We start from the raw sequence: 20,586 nt of genomic DNA, 5'->3' as shown, positions 1-20,586 counted from the left end.
GTGTGTGTGTGTGTGTGTGTGTGTGTGTGTGTGTGTGTGTGTGTGTGTGTGTGTGCGTGTGTGCATGGATGGTTGACTTGCTCGTTTCTGCAAGGGCCCTCAGCTGGGCTGGTACCGTTTCCTAGTGACTGCTGGCCTAAGCATCAAGCTACCGAGGTTCTGCTCAGGATTAAGTGGGAACTGAAATATTGTTCCCCCTCCCTATACTGAGGCAGGATGTATTACTTAATATGAGTAGATTGGATATTCAAAAATTTTTTGATTTAGTGTCAACATAAATTTGAAATTGAAATCCATAAAAGGCTTGGCTGACTTTGCTAGCTTGCACCGAGATCTTAGGTACAGATGATACCTGAAAAACATGACAACCTTCAGTCCTCCTGGGTCATAGCTGACCAGTCTAACCAGTCTGACATCTTCCTACCTCGAAGGTCATTAATGATTCAAACTCTTCATTTCCATGTCTTCTGGTGAGAAAGGTAAACCGAACACGTCATAGCCAAGGTGTAAGACTAAAACCTCTTGTTATTTGTAAGAAAATGCAAATAAATTCTTCATCACTACAGAACACGGTTAGCCACACCAAGGGTTGGGAGTTGAGCAGCCTCAAAAATCTTCTTTCTCTATCCTTTACATAAGATGGTTCCACTCTGCTTTGACCCCAGAGTGTTTTTCTCTCCTCCTGCCGTCACTCGAGTTTAGAGAGCAGACTCGGTCCCACCCTCAGTGCTCTCGCCGGCACCCTGCCTCTCTCCCTCGCTCTGCTGGTCCCTCTCTGGGGTCTCTTCCTCTCCAGGCTGTGAAATCTGCATGGAGGAGGGTTGGGGATGTAGTGGTGGAGGTGTGGGGTGTTGGAGATGAAAGGGAAACTGCTCTCTTGACTCGATTAAGTATTTACATCATCCCAGACCATCTGGACAGAAGGAGAGCCGCCGCAAGAACAAAGAGGCAGAGAGAAGAAAATAAATTTATGGAGTTAATCAAAAAAATATATTTTGTGGAGCTGAAGAGGAAAAGAAGCGCTTGGTTCCACTTCTGCTTCAGTTTGGGGGTGGATGGGATGTGGATCCCAAGGAGGGGTAATCGTCAACACATTGGTTCTGGTGGAGTGACTCCAACACGTGAAGCAAACTGCTAAAAGAGGCATCAAAATGGGAAGCAAGCGGGTAGTCGACGTTCTGGTGAACACGCCCAAAAGAAGAAACAAAGATCCGTATTTGACCGTAGAATCAAGAGTTTTACTCCCCTTTCCGCGCCGTCCAGTACGATCAATGTACAAAAAGCCGCAGACACGACTACGTGTCTTCTCAGAGGGGATGACTTCAAAGTGTGTGCTGGCCTTTTGGAAGGCAGTGCTGCAGATGGGATGAGCGTTCCCTGAACCAGAGGAAGCAGAGTGATCTGAGGTTGGGCTCATCAAATTCTATCGAAGTTCTGAAAATGAAAACGGCTTTCCGAACAGTTCGGGAAACGTTGCAGTATAAGATGTTTGTGCAAGTGCCTCGGAATGGAACTTCACAAAATCAAAGGTGGATTTCTATGTGCAGACACGCTCACTTCTTTGTGTCCTGAATTGCCTCAAACTGCTCCTGGACCTCCTGCAGCCAAGGTGGTGGATGCATCTGGCTACTGCTGGTTGATGCAGATTCTAGGCCAGAACTTAGATTTGAAGTACCTCACAGTTGTCTAATGGTTGGAGTTATGCCCAGTTGTGCCTAGTTAAACTAATTTATGAACTAATGGTGGTTTTTCTTTGTATTGGAAGTTGAACTATCCAAGTTCCTCACTGGAAATACAACAAAAACACCCAACAAAGTCGGAATACTGGCTGGGAAGGTCTGGGTTTGAAAACAACACCAACATGGTATTTAGCAGAAGCTAATGCTAAAGCACTCAAATGATATCTGTACTTCAACAGACTACATCTCTTGAACACAAATAATTTATATATTTTGTAACATATGAATTATTAGTTATAATAAGTGTTGTATTTGGGCTTATATCTTGTTCTCTATGGTCTGTGTTTAATTTTGTTCCTGTACGTTTCTCATTTCAAATAAAGTTATTGGTTAAAAAAAAAAAAGAGAACAAAAGGAAAGTAAACTGAACTTTTTTCATCGACTTCAAAACACCAGCATGAATGTAAACACCAGACTACTTCAGTCCTTAACAGTCGATAAAACATCAATATTGGGCAGAAAGTTTACAGAAACAGTCAAGTGAATGAGCTCTTAAGCATTTAATTAGGGGAAGCTAAGTGTGCTAAACGCTTTCAAGGTGAGCAAAAGTGCTCAGCAAACAATTAGTTCTGGATTAGCAGAAGTGTGCCCACACTTTAATGGTTATTTAAAGCTCTCCAGCTTCCTGTGACTGTTGAGCCAACATCAGCTTGTATGCAAAGACAAAAAAGTGGGGATTCAACTTAAATGTTATTGTTTTATTCTCCCTTTATCACAGTTGTAAAATGTTTGTGCAAATTATGATTAAACATAAAAATACTTTTTGTGTGATTAATATGATTTTAAATTAAACAGATTTGTCTGGAGTTGGTAGTTTTCATTTAATCAATCAATAATTGTGAGAATATTTAATGACCAAAAAAAATGTTTTAGTCAGTAAGTGCATACAATCCAGTTCACAAATTGTATTTGAATACATCTTATAGTTTAAATGTCATATGAAAATTTGTCTTGACAAGTTAATTTTTCCCAAAATAAAGCATGGTTGCACATCTGTTGCTATAGTGACTCATATGTGGTTCTTATGTTTGGCCCAGTGTGAGCCGTTAGCAAGAAATTCTTTGAACGCCACATGTAGGTGGATTTGGACTTTTTTCTTCATCAGAGAAAAATGATGAAGGGGCAAAGTGACCAGTATGGATACGTTTTAAATAAACCTGCATTAGTCGAGGATGAAAAAGCCAAACTGAAAGGTCCATCTGTCTCTGTGGCAGAACATATCCAACGGTCTCCAATAGGAAACTTATTACTACGTTACGACATCAAACTGGGATTTTTCAGACCAGTAAATCATGAAGAAAATCAATATCTGCAGCCAGTTCTCAAAGTCTGGCAGGAAAGAAAAAAAAAAAAAACTCTTGGCAAAGAAAATATATCTGAATGTGCTCGTATATTCAGATATATTTGAATTTTTATATTAGGTCATATTTTATTTTCCGACATAGTCAGACGTTAAACCACCTCCAAATTGTATTTCATCCATCCACACAATGTTCACCGAGATCAGATGCCATAAAGAACCTTCACTAAAGCAGAAATGTTTCTCCATACGAATATCTTCAAAGATCCAAACATTCAAATATATATTTATACTAAATAACAAAAAAAAATGTCTTTGTTGACATGTTTTTCACATTTAGCTTTTAAGCATGATCTCTTGTCGTTTGCGCGCTCTGCTTTGAGATCTCGTCGCATTACTGTTTGTCTGCTATTATGCCCCAGTTATGTCAGGAATCATCAAAGCCGCGACTCTGGATCACATAATGTATTATCTCCCTGATTACTGCTTGTTAAAGGCAGCTTTGAACAGCCGTTGTTCTCGGCCACAGGAAGAGGGGGGGAGAAAAAGAAGCATAAAAGGAAGAGCAGAGTAAAAAGGGTGAGGGAATAAACAAAGAAACGGGAGGGAAGAGGAGGAGGAGGAGGAGGAAGAAGAGGTGTGACGGTCCGTCTGAGGCGCGATGCCCCCTACTGCTCATCTTAAAGAAGCCCTGGAGACGGCCCTCCCTGCCCGCTCACTTCCTTTATATTTCCTCTCTAATTTAGTGGATGTCCCGCAGCAGCGAGCGATTCACCTCACACACACACACACACACACACACACACACAGACCAATACAGAAAAAAAAAACCTGACCTCACTGTTTGTTTTTATTTATGCTTTGCTAGTTTATATCATTTTTTAATTTTTTTTTTTTAGATTCATTTGTATCTAGGAAAATCCTGCCAAATACCCATTCCTAACTTGGCTTGCGTAAATTTATCCTGTGGTTGTTTCGCATTCAACTTCTATGCACCTCAAATCTGGAAAAAAACACAGAAAACTGCAAAACTGCCGGAACACTGAGATCCTTTAAAGCGAGACTAAAAAACTAAAAACCCACCTGCTTTCATTTGCTTTAGAAACATAATAATTGGAACACTGACCAACATATTTTGATGTATGTTGAAGATTTTAACGCGACAAAACGCAATGAAAGAGCCGACTGCACTGAGCCTCAGTGAAAACCTCCTGGTTATTCCAACAAATGTTGATTTAACTCTTCCTGAGTTAAATCATCAGTATTGTTGTTTTTAAATGAATATGAACTTGTTTTCTTTGCATTATGTGTCATGACATGTCAGTAGTTCATAGAATAAAGGAACAACGTTGATTTTATTCAAACATAGACCTATAAAGAGTAAAATCAGGTAAACTGATTATTCTAAGTGGTCTCTTAATTTTTCCCAGAGCTGTATGATGTTTTTATGTTTTCAAAATGTGAAGCACTTTGAACTGCCTGCTTACTGAAATGTGCTGCACAAATAAATTTGACTAACTGATTGATTTATACAATAACAACCTATTGCTTTTGATGCGTTCTTTAAAGTTTTATTGTTCTTGTTCAACAAAGGTTAAATGAAGTCATACAAGTAAACAACTATAAGTTATTTCAGGATATAAAGAATCTCAGAAAAAAAAATCAAAAGCATAACATTAAACGTAAATAAAATGAACAAATGAATGTAAGGAACTCCTCCCTTTGTTTCGTGTGAAACCGTTACTCGTGTCATGCGGCTCAAAGACAAAGAAAAAAAAAACAGGAGTGTGTCTGACAGTTTGGAGGACGTGGCGCTCATCCTGTCAGCACTTCCTTTTGTGGACGGGTAATTTCGGTAGATCTGCCTCACGTAGAACCGGCAGCTTGTCAGCCGATCTCCTTATCCATAATGGAAGAGTGGAGCCCCCCAGAGCGATGGCTACCAGCCCCCCTTCACCTCTTCAAAAGGCGTGTGAAGACGGCATTAATAATAAATACTCCCCCCCTCTACCCTGCACTGTCCTATCACCACCAGCATGTTTATGCGAGTGTGTGATTAAAGAGGGAATAACTGGATGCCAAGCAGGCAGCCTGGGTCAAATAACTTCTTCAGGAGCTTGGATGTTATATGAGCCGCTTGGTGTGTTTTAATAATCATGATTAACCACACACCAGTTAATTGTTCACAAAGTTAAAACATGGCATTCAAAAGAGCATACAGTACACCACCAAATAATAAACAATTGTAATAATAATGATAAATGGAGACACCACCGCTCCAAGGCAAAGGAGCTCTTAAAAAAAAGCAGATTCTACGCATGAGACAGAAACACAGCCACTCTAGCTTTTAAATCTTTACACGTCGTGTGAAAACAAACATTTGTGGTGAGGATTTAAAGAGGAAAAACTGATTTAGAAGTACATCTGCTTCTTCCAGTACGAGGATCAAAAAGGTTTACTCTGTGTTTCACAGCCCCTTCTGGAGCAGCAGAGTTCGGCAGAGCCGCAGCAAATCCTCGCGCCTCACCCACAAGCATATTCTCATTCATTTAACGTGAAAGCTTTATCAGGAGCGATCTTTGAATTAAAGGCACGAGTCAAGTCTGGTGACCTAAAACGACATTGTCAAGCAAGACAGATTCAGATTTAACTTTCCCCTTAGCGACACGCGGCGTAGAAACACACGGCGCTTCTGATTCTCGTCAGAACCGAACGAAAAGAGGCCGAATCATCGAGACGTTAAAATATGAAAAGAGGAGCAGAAACAAGCTGCCGCGCTTCATTCGGTCACACCAAGTTGGTGCCAAGTCAGCAAAAAAATAAAGGGGGGTTGGGGCTGATTTTAGATATTCTGCTTAAAAGTCAATATTAGAGCTCAACAGTATTCACTGCGATATTTAGATTTTTAATTATTATTCCATCCAGAAGTGTGGCTCTCACACAGGATGAAATGGACATGTAGAAGATGTACTTATTTACTAACATTTTATTATAAAATGACAATTACTCATGCAATTGTATTAATGTATAAAAATGGAAAACAACTTAAGATAGATAGCTAAACACCTAGCTAGATAGAGGGTTAGATAGAAAGCTAATTAGCGAGACAGAGGGTCAGATAGAAAGCTAGCTAGCTAGATAGATAGAGGGTTAGGTAGAAAGCTAGCTGTATTCTAGCTAGCTTTCTAGCTAGGGGTGCTGTGGTGGCACAACCCACAGACAGAGGCCTTAGTTCTTGACACGGCCGTCACAGGGTTGATTCCCGGCCTGATGGCATTTGCTGCAGGTCTTCCCCTCTCTCATTACCTACTTTCCTGTCTGATCACTCAAAGGCCGCTAGCGCCAATAAAACCTTTAAAGAAAACAGAATACATCCAAAGAACGCTAAGGTCAAACAGCCAGTTGCTCTCCTTCTCTACAGACATTTTAAAGCTGCTCATCAACTCCAGACCCACCTACTCTTTGACTTTTAGGCTAAACAGCTAGCTCGACATGTTAACTATTTCTATTTTTTACGTTGTTATTTTCTTTTCAAACTATTTTCTTTTTATCCGTTTTATCTTTTTCCATCTCAGCTAGTATTTATGATGCTCTCTCTGCGCAGCACTACGGTGAAGCTTGTTTGTTGTAAAGTGCTATATAAACAGTGTTGACACTGACATAAAGTGGATCTACTTCATAAAGAGGACAGAAACTAAAACCAGCTGGACCGTCTCCTCGATAAGCCCACGTGTGCTAACAGCTAGCAGCTGCTAACAGGGTTGAGTAATGCTTTGTTTCAGTGAAGGTCTGAATAGTTCCCAGGTGTCCCTTATTTGACCATTGTTTCTGTTAGATTTCAAAGCGTCATTGTCACTGAGTAACTTATCCAAATGAGTATTAGAACAAAACGTTTTCTCAAGGACAGCTCAGGTGAAACCTTCAATCATGTTTAAGCTTTAATATTTCATAATTGCATTTCATTTCCACAAAAGAGTGACACTAACAGTACCACTATTGTGTTTTTAGATCTATTTTTCTTGTCATAAGATTGTATCAACATCCCAATGAAGAAAATGTATCCATCATTTTTTACATCTATGTTCTTATTTTAAAACCTAAAAATATAAATAAAATTGTGCTTCTTTAAAGTTGAAAAATATTTGAATGTGACACTTCAAAACTTGCATTAGAAAAAACCTGCCGACTTAAAAAGGATTAATTTTTCAGGAAATCACTGAACCAATCACGATTAGTTGATCTACAGATCTTAATGCACAATATACAAAACTCAAATCAATTATGACTGCCGCTTGCACCAATACCTCAACACAATTACTAAATATAAGTTTATTCATAACTGAAACTGATACAGACACATTCCATTATATAATTAATAAGTTTCTATGGTATTCAATTAAAATATTCATTTGGTTAGGAGTCACATCTTTGGTTTTTAAGAAAATACATATTGTAAAATGTGTACATAAGACAAATTGCTAAACTTCAAAGCAAAGTGAACACCACACGATTTCTATATATGAATACTAAGTTTGTCTTCTCTGCTTTTCAAACTGAATTCATTCTTGTTTATGTCTAAATACAGTATTACTTTATAAAATATGAATTTGATGACTCAGACAATGTCTTGTTCTTACTTAAAGTTGACTACTGTGACTAAAGTACATATATTATATTTGTTCCATTTATACCCATTTTACGGATTATTTCTTTTACATAGCTCGAAATAAAAATATATTTTTTAGCACTAGTTGACAACAATTCAGACTGAGTTCCATCTTCGGCATGCTTTCACGTCTTAATGCGCCCTTTCACCAAGGTTATACCCCCACTATTTAAAGTAGCTGATTTATGAACACGTGAACGCTCCTCCTGCTGCCTTCCAGGCAATGCAACTCCACGTTCAGAACAGAAGCCGTCAACAGGAAATGTTTTGTACAGGTTTTCTTTTCTTTTTGTCAAGTTGGATCCCTGTTGAATTCATCATCGTGCTCTCATTTTGTTAATTCCGCAAAACCCTTCCTCCCCTCCGAGTCGGTAACTTTTCCCCTCTGTAGAAACCTGACGCGTTGATCTCATGCTACCTGACAGTTGAAGACGGCAGAGCCATTCATCTTCCCGTTTTGATCCTACGGCTCAGGGACTTCAAAGCCCAAAGGCCAGCTGACTGCGGCTGACTGCGGCCGACCGCTCGCCGCGCAAAAAACTCACAGCTACATGGGAAGCGAAAAGAAAAAAGAAAAAAAAACGACCCTGTTGACAAACTGAAGGATGACTCTACAGTAGCTATGTGAAAAGAAAAACAAACAAAAAAAAACTCCAGTGATTTAATGACATTTTACGTGCTTTGGACAATGAAACCAGCGGGGCAGATGGCCCGCTCTCGTTCATGCCAATTAAGATTCGGACAAAACTCCGCCGTTTGTTTCTTTTACTTATACAAGCAAGCTGTCCGAGTTTTAAAGTCGCATTATTCATGCGCTGCAACAATTAAAACATCAACACGGAGAGGAGGGGGAAAAAAAATATGTACATTATTCATAACTGTCCTCCAGGGAGACTGGCACTCAGAGCTAATGAGAAGAGGAAGCTTTGAAGTCATGGAGTCGTCGGTGAGGTGAACGGCATGAATTAAGCCCCGCCGTCAGATATTTTGCTGTGTGTGGAAGCCTTTTAGACGGTCCACCCGAACCAGTGTGGTGAATCTCCAACTCTGCTGTTTAACCGGCTTTATTCAGAGATTCAAATGCTATGAAAGCTGCAGTATGTAACAAAAAATATGTAGATATCTGTTGGAACTGTCACTATGTTGTGAAACTGGATAGACAAACTGAGAAAAATCGAGCTCCTCTGGCTTTTCCTAGTGCCAACTAGAAACAACCAATCAGAGTCAGGAGGCGGGTCTTGGCGCTGTCAATCATTCGCCTATCACTCTGCTACAATACAGCCATTAGCCCGTTTGGCACCACATTCATGTAGTTGACAGACAGCGCCAAGGCGCTCCTCTTGACTGACTGGTTGTGTGTGACCGTGAGTGGTACAGAGCCTTTGAATGCTAAGGCTGCTAACATCAGGGGCAAAGTTAGCAATGGCAGACGGCAGATAAACTGTTTTTCCTGCAGTGGTAGGTTGTTTCTCTGCCATTAGAACATATAGTAATACACTCATAAGGTTTGCTGACAGCGTTAAGACCCTCCTTCTGGCTCTGATTGGTTGTTTTTGACAGTGAGCGAGGCAGAGCCCTTGATGAATGCTAAAGCTAGCTAGCAAAGCCATGGATAAACAGTTTCCCTGTAACAGTGAGTTGTTCCTCCGCCGTTAGGACATATAGGAATGCATTTGTGAGTTTGACTGACAGCGCCAAGCTCCTCCTCCTGGCTCTGATTGGTTGCTCTTGTTTGGAGCAGTGCATTTCATTGGGCAGCAATAGGGAGGAGGAGGAGCTTGAATTTTTCTAAAATTATTTCTCATATTATACTGTCACAACATGTTACAACAGTAAAAAAAGATGTAAAAAAAACAACTTTTCTTTTATTTTTTAAATAAAAGTTACACACTGCAGCTTTAAATATCTTCCACTCTGTTTTTTTTTTTTTTCACTATTATTTCTTTAAGAAAAAACAGAGGTTTCTTCTTGGTGTTGAAGAAAGAAATCCCAAGAACTCATGGCGAGCAGCCGCAGAATGAAACAGACATTAATACTCCATGAGGATATATGTACGAAGACGAGATATACTTGTTGTCAAGTGGAGCAGAATGGAAGAAATATGCTATCTGCCGCTCTACAGCGAGGAGAGGTGAGAAGTGTGTTGGCGAGGAGCAGCTTGGCTAAACAGAGGAAGCTCTGCCAGCGAGACCTGACCCCCTTTCCTGTCGCTGCCGGTGTCTACCACGCTGCCCTGTGCCACGCTGATACCGTATCTGTCCAAACAGATGTCCGCTCCAGCCTGTTAGCATCCCCCTTTCCTGCTTCCCTACATTAGCTTTAGCCGCCTGCTGATGTTTTGCCCGTCATGGTGCTCTGTCGCGCCCTTGTCTCCTTAAAGCAGGCGACGGGGCAGAGATAACGACGACCCCGGCTGTATAAGGGAAGCCGTATGCACATGCAAAAAAAACAAAACAAAAAAACAACAACAACAAGGTCTCCGTGAGCCGACACATGACAGGGATGGCTAGTGAGGGTGAAAGCGGTGAAAGAGTTTGGCCTACCTCCACAACGAACTCTCCAACACCTTGGTTGAGTCGGCATGGTAATACTTGGTCAGGATCAGGATGACCTGCAGATGAACAAGCAGAGGAATAAGATTTAGAAGAAGTTGACAGAGCAGTAGTGAGTCAAAACCACTGATTCAAGAGGTAAAGTCTAAATTTATAGAATACTTTCAGTCAATAAAAACACCACTCATTTCCTTTGAGGTAATAAGATAACTACTAGGGATGAACCCATCCACTCTTTAAATTTCCGATAACAAATAAAGTGTAGTATCGGCCAATACCGATACTACACAAAATTCAAATTTGTGTTGAATTTATCAATTCAGCCCAAAACAGTACTGAACTGACTTAAAACATTTCTTTTTTCTTTTTAAACAGAGGCACAAATGTACTGAATTATTTAATAACTCTGCACCAACACAGCACACTTAAATACACCAATGACTTCACAAGCTTGGTCAAACATGCAAAAACAACTTTAATTTGTTCCGTCTGTGCAATTAGGAGAATGGCAACCAATGTAAAATAAATAATAAAGAAACTGACTAAAGCAATAGGTTGACTGCCTTGGACAAACATGTAAAAATAGACTGAAACAAACCTTCTTTCAAATGGTTCAAAGTACAATTAGGATGTAAAATAAATAAAGCATGATGTCACTCAGAGCACAAAGCATAGAGTTAGACTGAGTAGATCCGACACATTATCACCGATACCCAGTCTAGAATTTTGTTTGTTTCTGATGTTAATATGGCGACATTTCTAATATTTATAATATATAATATAATCCAACACCTAAAATATGCTTTTCATTTAACCGAGGTATATTGGTATGATCCACCGACCGAGGCTACACAGGATGAGACAAAGCTCTTTTTTTTTTTCTTCTTAGAGCTTCTGTTCTTGACAGCAAAGGTCTGGTGGGGTTTGCGATGCAACGGCCAGACGGTCAACCGGTCAGGCAACGCGGCGTTGCTCAGAAGAGTGATTGACGGGCTGCTGGGGCGTTCTAGGTAGAGGAGCAGACAGACATCCCCGGACTAGCCCCCAGGCTGAGCAGAGGTGACTGGCTAGAGGGGGTTCTCCCTACAACACAGGCTGATTTAGCCAACTCAGACACTCCTGATACATCTTAATGTAAGCAGCAAACTCACCATAGCCACACTGAACCGTCTACAGGCAGCGTGCACTTATGATTTGTAATGCGTGACTACTTTGGTTGACGAAAGTATCAGATTCAGGATTTGTGTCGGGGTATGGGAGAAATGAGGGAAGAAAATATGGCAGGAAGTAAACGTATGCTTGAAATCTTTTTGAGAAATGATAATATGTGGTGTTTCTCAAATGACTATCAAAGTTACGGCTTCAGGCTGAAATATTTTCTAGGGAATGTTTTGATTCTTGTCGGGTAATTTGCATGAAGTACAGCTAAGAGCTCCAGTGTTGCCTCCAACATAAGCAAAGTCTCAGCGCCTCTAGCATTCAGTCTGCTGCAAATATTTTAAATCCAAACAAGAGTAGGTTTTTCAGTGTTACAGCAGAAAAAAAGGGAAACTCTCGACAGTCATAAAAATATCTCCCTTTAACACTCACTGCTTATTTTCTATTCTAATAATGACATTCTCTATTTCTTTACCTTTTTCTTTCTTTGTAATGTAGCATGGATTATCAGGTAGGATCCTTTCAGAGAAGAAAACAATATGTTCATAAATCACGTTCATAAATCTAAAATTGAAATTAAATATATGTATTTAATTACCTTGAAATGCCAGCAATCTGCTATTCCACGGCTTTTCTTTAGAAAAAAAAATTAGAACAATATTTTTCTACCGTCCTCATAGCAAGAGGACAGTAAAATATTATTTTACTTATATTTTAATCTATTGGTTAAAGGACTAATATCTGAGCTCTTCAATAAATTCTCAATCTGGTTCCATGGGACAGAAAAAAAAATCCTCCTCATTCCTACAGAATATCCTTTTCATTTTAATAATTTTATTTATTTAATTTTTGACCCTTTGAATGCAGGTTTTAACATTTGAGGTTTTTGTGGGAGGCTTTTAGCATGTCATTTTCAAATTTGGACATTTTTTTTGGTGTATTATTCAGAATTCCTTTTGCTGTCATTGTGCAAGAAAGCACAGCAAAATTTTAAATTATTATTCATGTCTTGGAGTGATTTAAAGTACATGAAAGATATACAAGTAGAAAACAAAACATACAATTCTGAAGGGGTTTCAAGACCAAGTAATGAAAAAAGTTAAATAAAAATGTGATTTTTATGGTAGTATATTTAAATCAAAAAATGCATTTAGAATTTAAGTTGACGGCACAGAAAATGCAGATCGCTAAGGCAAATAAAGACGTAAGCTCAGCATTAACACATACATGTAAAAACAAACAAAAGACATAAAAAAGGTCAATCAACCTTGGAGTGGGAGGGTTAAGTGTTGATTGGTTCTCAGCCTTCTGCGACCCAACTGGTCACTCTGAGGAGAGGCTGTCCACCTCTGCACAGCTGCCCTCCTGCTAATGAGACGCTGGTGCCGAGTCTGACGCTCATCATGCACCCTGAAAATCCCCTGACAGGAGGATTAGATCTGCCATGTACACCATTAGTGTCCATGCCTTCTGAGCAACTCTCCACTCCCTTTGTCCCATTCATCCATGTCCAGCCCCTCACTGCAAGAAAACACTAAATCTTACCAAGTAGTTTTGCTCTAAAGTATTACACGTGGAATAAGACAAAAGTTGCTTTTCAGCAAGATGTACCATCTTGTTTTAATATTAATGCCTTAATATTGACGTAAAAAGTACGAGTTCCACTGGCAGATTGTTTCACTTTTAACAAGATATTTTCCTTATGTTAGAAGTGAAATAATCTGCCAGTGGTAGCAGTATGTTTTCATTTTATTAGAGTGAAAGTTGGTTTTACAAACTACAGTCAGTGAGTCATGACTTTCTTGATAGCCTTTTGTTAAAAAAATGTTTCAAAGATGTGGATCATTTCCCTTCTTTTCACAGTTGCGCAACGTCACGTGTTGAAACGTCAAACCAAACGTTTCAACTTCATGTTCGACAGATTCCATGGCACTGTGCCTTTCAGTCTACAACGTAAAAATCAGTTTTATTCCACTACAAAAATATTTCTACTGATCTCCGTTTAGCCACAAATCAGCGACGAAGCGAAGTAACATTTGGTCTACATGAAGAATAAAGTAACAGTGGGAGGAAACAACAACAACAACAAAAAAAACAGCTGCGTATCACATAAGCCAGATTCCTGTATCGCTCTATTGTACATAACACTCTGCATTAAGAGTACAACTTGGCAGCTGCCTGCTGCAGCTCATTGGCCTAAAGGGCAAATTTGGCACTGGGTGAGGAATCCTTCTAATGCAGGAGAATACACTTCTCTGCCAGCCCGTCATTTGTAATTCAATACAAACAAATCACAGTGGCATACTTTGAGTGAACAAGCATCGGAAAACATGTCACGCCAAAGCGATCAAAGTCTGGGAGCTCATTACTCTTCGTGAGCAGAGACAAGAGGAAGAAGAAGGAAAAAAAAGTCCCTTCGCGCTCTCCTCATTTAGATAATAAATTGCTAGGAAGTTTGCTATGAACTCCCTGACCGAGTCGCGGAGGAAGTTCTCCGCCAGAGCCGACTCTGTGACCGCATTGTTGGCCACTGTGGGTTTCTTGTTTGTAAGCATGAAGACGGTGACCCTAATGGGCTTTATTGGGGGGTGAGGGAGGAAAAAGTCAACAGGATGGTCGGGACCCCTGGACGACTCCGAGACGGATACAATAAAGGCTTTTGACAGGCGAGCCCAGAGCCGGGTCGACTATGAACTCCACTTTGACAGTCACCATTTGTGTCTAACGCATTCCTACCAATCGGGCATCAGTCATTCAGCTAATAAAAAGGCACAAAGTGTCCGAGGAACAGAACGCTCGGGGAAAATAACGACACGGACGCCAGCTGTCCGACTGTAAAAAGGAGAGGCGGGGGCGGCTTCACATTCTCCAGAAAGAGACCTCACACATAAACAATTAATGACAGGCCACAAAACAGCAGGGTTCCAACATGCTCCCCTAATATATAAGATTTAAAGCTGCAGCATGTAGCTTTTACGAAAATGTGTTTTTTTCCACATTTGTTAAAACCGTCACTGTCAAAACAGTGTAATATGAGACAAATCTGTCAAAAATATTCAAGCTCCTCCACTTCCTCCCAGAGCAAGGACTGGTTAGAAACAACCAATCAGATCCAGGAGGAGGGTCTTATTGCTGTCAATCAACCTCCTGTATGCTGCTCAATGTGCTAACGGTGGAAAAACAACTTGCTTATACAGGAAAACTGTTTATCCACCTTTATCAGTGGCTATGCTAACTAGCCTCAACATTGGTGGCAGGCTATGTTGAGGCTGCCACCAATGTCAATCACATACGAGAGTGACTGACCGCACTAAGACCCTTCTCCTGGCTCTGATTGGTTGTTTCTGACTGACGTATCTGGTGTATTTCTGCAGTACTGGGAGCACTGGGAGAAGGAAAAGGAGCTTGATTTGTCTCCACGGATACTTAAATACTCACAGATAATGTCTAATACTGTCACATCATAATTTGATGCTCTCTTCGGAGCACAGAGTGCTGCTGTTTCCGTCTAGACCCAATAATCTAGCCATGCTTTTTATTTCTACCAAGTGGTAGGAAGAAAATGGAGGCAAGTCATCTCCACATCCACAGCTCACATGTGGAGCTGGCGACCAAACCAGAGTAGTTCTGGAAGGTTAAAGAGTTAGGGTTTGATAGTTGCTTTTGTATTTGCTCAGGTTATCTTTACCTGAGTAAATACAACCTTGTAAATTGTCAAAAAGCACAAAAAAACTGAAGGTCATTTGTTCAGAGGGTGAGTATATTTGTTAAAATCACAAGAAATGAAACTGAATTGAATAAAGTATAAATCAGACTGAAGAAATTACTTTATGATGGCACTTATATATTATCCAATTTTGTGTCTCTCTGGTTTCCCTCTCACACACACCAAGGCGTAACCAAGGAGATATTTTTCCTTAACAACCTGAAGCATCACCAATAAAAAGCATAACTGGCTTTTTTCTTTTTTTTTTCTTTTTTAATAGAACCAGTTAACCATAAAATCCATAAAGCTCCCAAAGACCAACCTGCTACCTTCCAGTCTAATAATTTAAGGTTATCAAAATGGTGCTGAATTTGCTCATTTGCTTATATAAAGAAAAGCTTAATTTATCCGAGTAGCTCCTCATTAGCCCCCGCTTTCCCTCTCAGCAGTCGTGTTAATGCTGAAGGATTGCTTGGTCACATTGGTTTGGAGTCGTTCTGCAGATGGACCTATACTTCATACCGTATCTGAGGCAGGCCTGTCACCCTGGCACTCGTTTCGATTTAAACAGTGGTTTTAGATTGCCACCATTCATTAAAGCACCGAGCCAGGGAAGCAGGGAGGGTAATTACATGGACCTTTGCCTCTGGTTTCCCCCGTTGTGCTCGGTTCACACAAAAGGCTTGTGTCGCTTCCCCTTGATACAGTCAATTCAGTAATGTGTAAAAGGAGAATGTTTCCACTTTGAGGCAGTTTTTCTGACCTAAAAATATACTTTGCTGAGCTTTTGTAAGAAATTTTAAAAAATTTAAATTGTCTTCCAACCAGTGGCCAATTGAAACAGTCCCCACTGTTTCTCGTACTGCGTTGGGGTTTACCTCAGAGTTGGGCTGAGCGATGTGGACTTAAAGTTTCATCACAGAGTCACACAAACCCAACTCTTTAAAACATTCCCACTTGTAATACACGTTCTTAGTACACCAGTCACACACAGTAGTATGACTTTTATCACTAAGCTGCACACAGTTACCAGACTTAGTTATATTTTCAGATTGTTATATTTATTGATACTTTCATTGAACAAAGTGAAGATAATGGTAAAACTAACAATCCTGGCCGACATTTTCAAATGCGTTTTAATTATTGTAACAATTCTTATAAGAAATTTATCATGATAAATAATAAACGATACAATAAATGCCCCACCTTGTACCAGAGATGTCCCATATAAACAGTACAGGCAGGACTGTTCTGTCAAATAATCAGCTTTAATAAACTAGATGAGGACAATGTACAGCTAAAACAAATGTCGCCATCTGATCCACTGTACCAGATTACAGCATAAGCTAATTTGCTGTGAATGCTAGGCCTGTATCAACTTGCACACCTTGCATACATACAAGGATTGGATTAATCCATTATTTTCAATATTAAACCATTGACGAACCACGATGGCGTATTTGTTTTATTCATACAAAACTCTTCTGATCCGCATCCTCCAACCACACACTATCCTTTGATTACTTGGTCAGCTGCTTCCTCAGCAGTTGGTCATGTAGCTTCCACCACCCCATAACAAGGTTAAGCTAATCTTTGAAAAGCCCATGAAGCTGAGAATAAACTTTCCCTTTAAAGGATTGTGTGACACTAGTGGCCTTTGACAGTAATCTGGCAAAAAAAAAAGAGAACAGAGGAAAACACAGCAAATGTTTCCTGGACAGGAATTGAACCCTAGATGGCCGTTTCACAGACTAACCACCACCGACACTCCAACACCAACCCACATGCTGCTCCACAAGCTCAGGCTCCCTGTAACAGGTAAGGTGGCTTCGAACTGATGGACAGCCTTTCTCAAACATGTCCACTAAATTTCAGGAGCATAATCGTCTCAAACCTTTTACCTCTTTGGACTAATTCTAACCAATCGATCACCTTAACTAGTTTGCCAATAAAATGCGACTTCTGAAGCCGTTATCTACTGTCCAACTTCAGGCAACCAGATGTTTGCATCGTCTTTCTGGCGTTTTCCAACAAAAGAACATAGCAGCAAAGCAATATCCAAACTATACTTACTCCTTTTACCGTTTGGTTGCATTACATCCATTGCAAGTCAATCAGCATTTCAGGACAATGTCAAGAATAATGTCACCTTCATCTAAAAAAGAAGTAGATTCTTTATTCCTATGTGGATAGGTAAAAAACACTACAAAGATCCAAAAACCAACCGTCTTGTTTTGCCTTTTGGAACAATGTCAGATTAATATTCACATGCCTGCTGCTTCACTATATCTTATTTACAGATACATTTTACTTCCAGGTTTACACTGAAACACTTAACTGAATCATCAATCGCAAGGTTGGTGGTTGAGGTGTGGTTTAAATTGATTACTAATGGTGTAAGCAAAACAAAAAGAAAAGAAAATAAATGCTCGACTCTGTGTGTGAGTCAATAAGCAAAATAGGAACTTTTCCAAATACCTCAGGGGTGATCAAATGAACCAACGTTTACTGTAGCACTACATATTCCCTGGCACTTCATTATCACCACTTTTCATTTGTAACCTGCTTTCCTTGTTGCTACATTCTGCTTTTTGATCTCTCTACTTCACAGCTTTAACTCTGTGTGGTTTTTCCTCCTCTATCCAAGATTCCTCTGTTCTCTCATGAATTTCTGGGCAATTGCTATAATTGGGCACTGATCAAACTGGCAGCCTGCTTTTCTAAAAGGAGGAGCCTGGAACATTCAGGGCTGGCAATGCTCGACCAAGTCCATGTGCATCCTCCCCGGTACCCCGTAAATTACAGGGTTCATGAACGACGGCGAGCTATCTTTGGCATCGCGCATTACTGTAATTTCACGACTAATCCCGAAAGGCATCATTGGGAGCCACGTTGAGACATGCTTTTCTAGCCAAGGGTGGCTGAATGGTGGGGATAATTTTAACCCATCAGGAACTCAATACATTGACTGATGCTTTACAGAGGCAAACTGGAGCAAAGAAAGTGTTTGAAACGGGTTGCTTAGATGTGTGATAATCCGCTGTTGGGAGCCCGAGGTTATTGAGACTTTGAAAGGAACTAAAAGGAGAGGGAGGGACGAACAGAAGAAATATCAGATCTAGGAGAAATTAAAGGACAATTCTATAAATCTAGAGATAAAGTGGAGGTGAAAAAGGAAGACTCTGACAATGAATACAATAGGATTAGGGCACTACGTGATTTTAAAAGATATACGGGATAATTGTTCTTCCTTTAGCCTAATGGTAGTTACATAACAATATGAAGAAAGGTGCTAAAAAGACTGAAGGTATTCAGGATGATGCAACAAACAACTTGGTAATCTGATGGCTTTAATAAGGACAGAAATCAATAAGACTAAAGAATATAAATAAGCCTTTTGACCCACAAGTGTGTTTATCGATTACACATCTCTTGGGAAGAGGCATTACGGGTAGGCAGTATTTGAGTCCAACTTAACTAAGCCTAAAGAATTTTAAAAATAAAGGTTCTTGACCTCATTTGTAATGTAGTTTTCTCAGAGGAAAAAAAACCTGAAAATAAATAAAATAAAAAATAAACAAGCATAAGAACAGGTTCATGTTACTAAAATCCTGCTATGAAGGCAATAGCCCCCATGGGAACCGTTTCCCAGAACTCAACACGGGTGGAAGGCAACACACTGGACTGGTTTCCAGTTCATCACAGAGCCAGTCAGTTCAAACCTAAAGGCAATTTATTTCAATATTTAACCTACATGTTTTTGGACCATAAACATAAAAAGTCCTCATAGAAAACGTGCACACACTTTCCGAGTCCTAATTTCATTTTGAACAATCTATTGCTAGGAGGCATTAGTTGGCTGTTTGCTACTACATCTCAGTTTTAAACTTACAAAGTGCGATTTAACCTGTATGACTGTGCTTATGCTTAATAATAAGCACAGTCTGATTTTATTTTCTGTTAAATCAGAAAATGAAAAGTTATTGAGTTATGGCACTGTTTAATCGAGAGAGTTAAGGCTCGTCGGGTTGGGTAGCAACACTAAGTTATAGTTAGCATTCAAATCGTCCCACCACTTTTAAAATGTTTCTTTAGCCAGCATTATGGAGTACTTTGGGTACTTTGAGTGACTGATTAGATATATTTAGAGATTTACAAGCACTGTGAGTAAACCCAAGCTAGCTAACCATTGGTAATAATGCTAAAGTTAGCAGCTGCTTCAGAGGATTGTTTTGATTGGGCTTTAAATCCTACTTTTAATAGTCTGATGAATCTAGTTTGCATTTGATCATCCCCAGTTCAAAATTTGAAATACACATAACTGTAGTTAAACCTGAACTACAATTATTCTACCCTGAGATTTCCAAAATGTTTTAACTGGTTAACACAAGAGGGAATATTTTCAATGTTTACTTCCTTAGATTGAGTCAAACATGAAAAATAAGTGTAGTAATAATTAATACTGGACCAAAATTATTTCACTGTGAATGAATGCTGTTTCAAGCAGTTTATGGTTGCAAACATTCAACTCTTTGTAAAAAAGAATAAAAAATTCCCAAATATCTGAACTTTTCCCAAAGCTATTGCTAACATTTCGTTTTTCTCACCTTGAGTAGGAAAACTAAAACATAAAAATCCTAAGATTTCTTAAAAAAAAAAAAAAAAAAAAAACTTCACTGTCAAGGAAGTACCACCAATTTTAATTGACAGACTTACAAAAAAAAAAAAAAAAAAAAAAATTCCCAAATATCAGAACTTTTCCTAAAGCTATTGTAACATCTCGTTTTTCTCACCTTGAGTAGGAAAACTAAAACATAAAAATCCTAAGATTTCTTAAAAAAAAAAAAAGAAGTAGTACTTCACTGTCAAGGAAGTACCACCAATTTTAATTGACAGACTTACTTTCAGTCTCTCTCTCTCTCTTTTTAATTTTTTTAAGAAATGGATTTCTTAAGACAGAATGTCCAAGACTCAGATGTTTGAATACCAGAATAATACAACTACTCAGATTCCAAACCACAGTGTCAATCTTATTTAATGAGGATTGGTGTGAAGTAGCAGCCAGAACATTACACTCACATATTTATTCATGTAAAACATCATTTACTCCCACAAGGAGCTTTTTCTGGTGACTACAAAGTATTTGCATGGAGGTTTAATGTAATAATACATCTTCATATATCAAGACAATTTTATTAGCACATACTGGTGTATTATTTTTAACACATCAGAAAGTGTGACTTTAATCATGACAGTATTTTATCTCCATATACTCATAATGACAGAAACGTTCACAGGCTTCAGAGAGCTGGTGGCTTTTAGGAGAGAAATTGTGATAATTTATGATTTTTCTCTCTTTCATGCTGGTTAAAACATTGAGATCTTACTTTTTAACCGATTTGTAACTTTGAGAGTTACAAATGCAAGATAAAAGATGAGTCTGTGCTTTGGCTGGCTTGTTTTCC

At 39.3% G+C, this 20,586-nt stretch overlaps 1 protein-coding gene across 3 annotated transcripts in view; it reads right to left on the bottom strand.

The window, feature by feature from the left end:
- Positions 1-20,586, bottom strand: part of sorcs2 (sortilin-related VPS10 domain containing receptor 2) — a 299,117-nt gene that overhangs the window by 191,229 nt on the left and 87,302 nt on the right. For all 3 annotated transcript variants that reach the window (XM_016673344.1, XM_007555888.2, XM_016673345.1), the window contains exon 2: positions 10,249-10,316. In XM_016673344.1, the coding sequence (XP_016528830.1) occupies positions 10,249-10,316 (68 nt within the window). The remainder of the gene's footprint in view (positions 1-10,248; positions 10,317-20,586) is intronic.

The sequence above is a fragment of the Poecilia formosa genome, unplaced genomic scaffold (genome assembly GCF_000485575.1).
Source record: "Poecilia formosa unplaced genomic scaffold, Poecilia_formosa-5.1.2 Scaffold73, whole genome shotgun sequence".
NCBI classification, from domain to species: domain Eukaryota; kingdom Metazoa; phylum Chordata; class Actinopteri; order Cyprinodontiformes; family Poeciliidae; genus Poecilia; species Poecilia formosa.
This window is presented reverse-complemented; position numbering and strand designations above follow the sequence as displayed.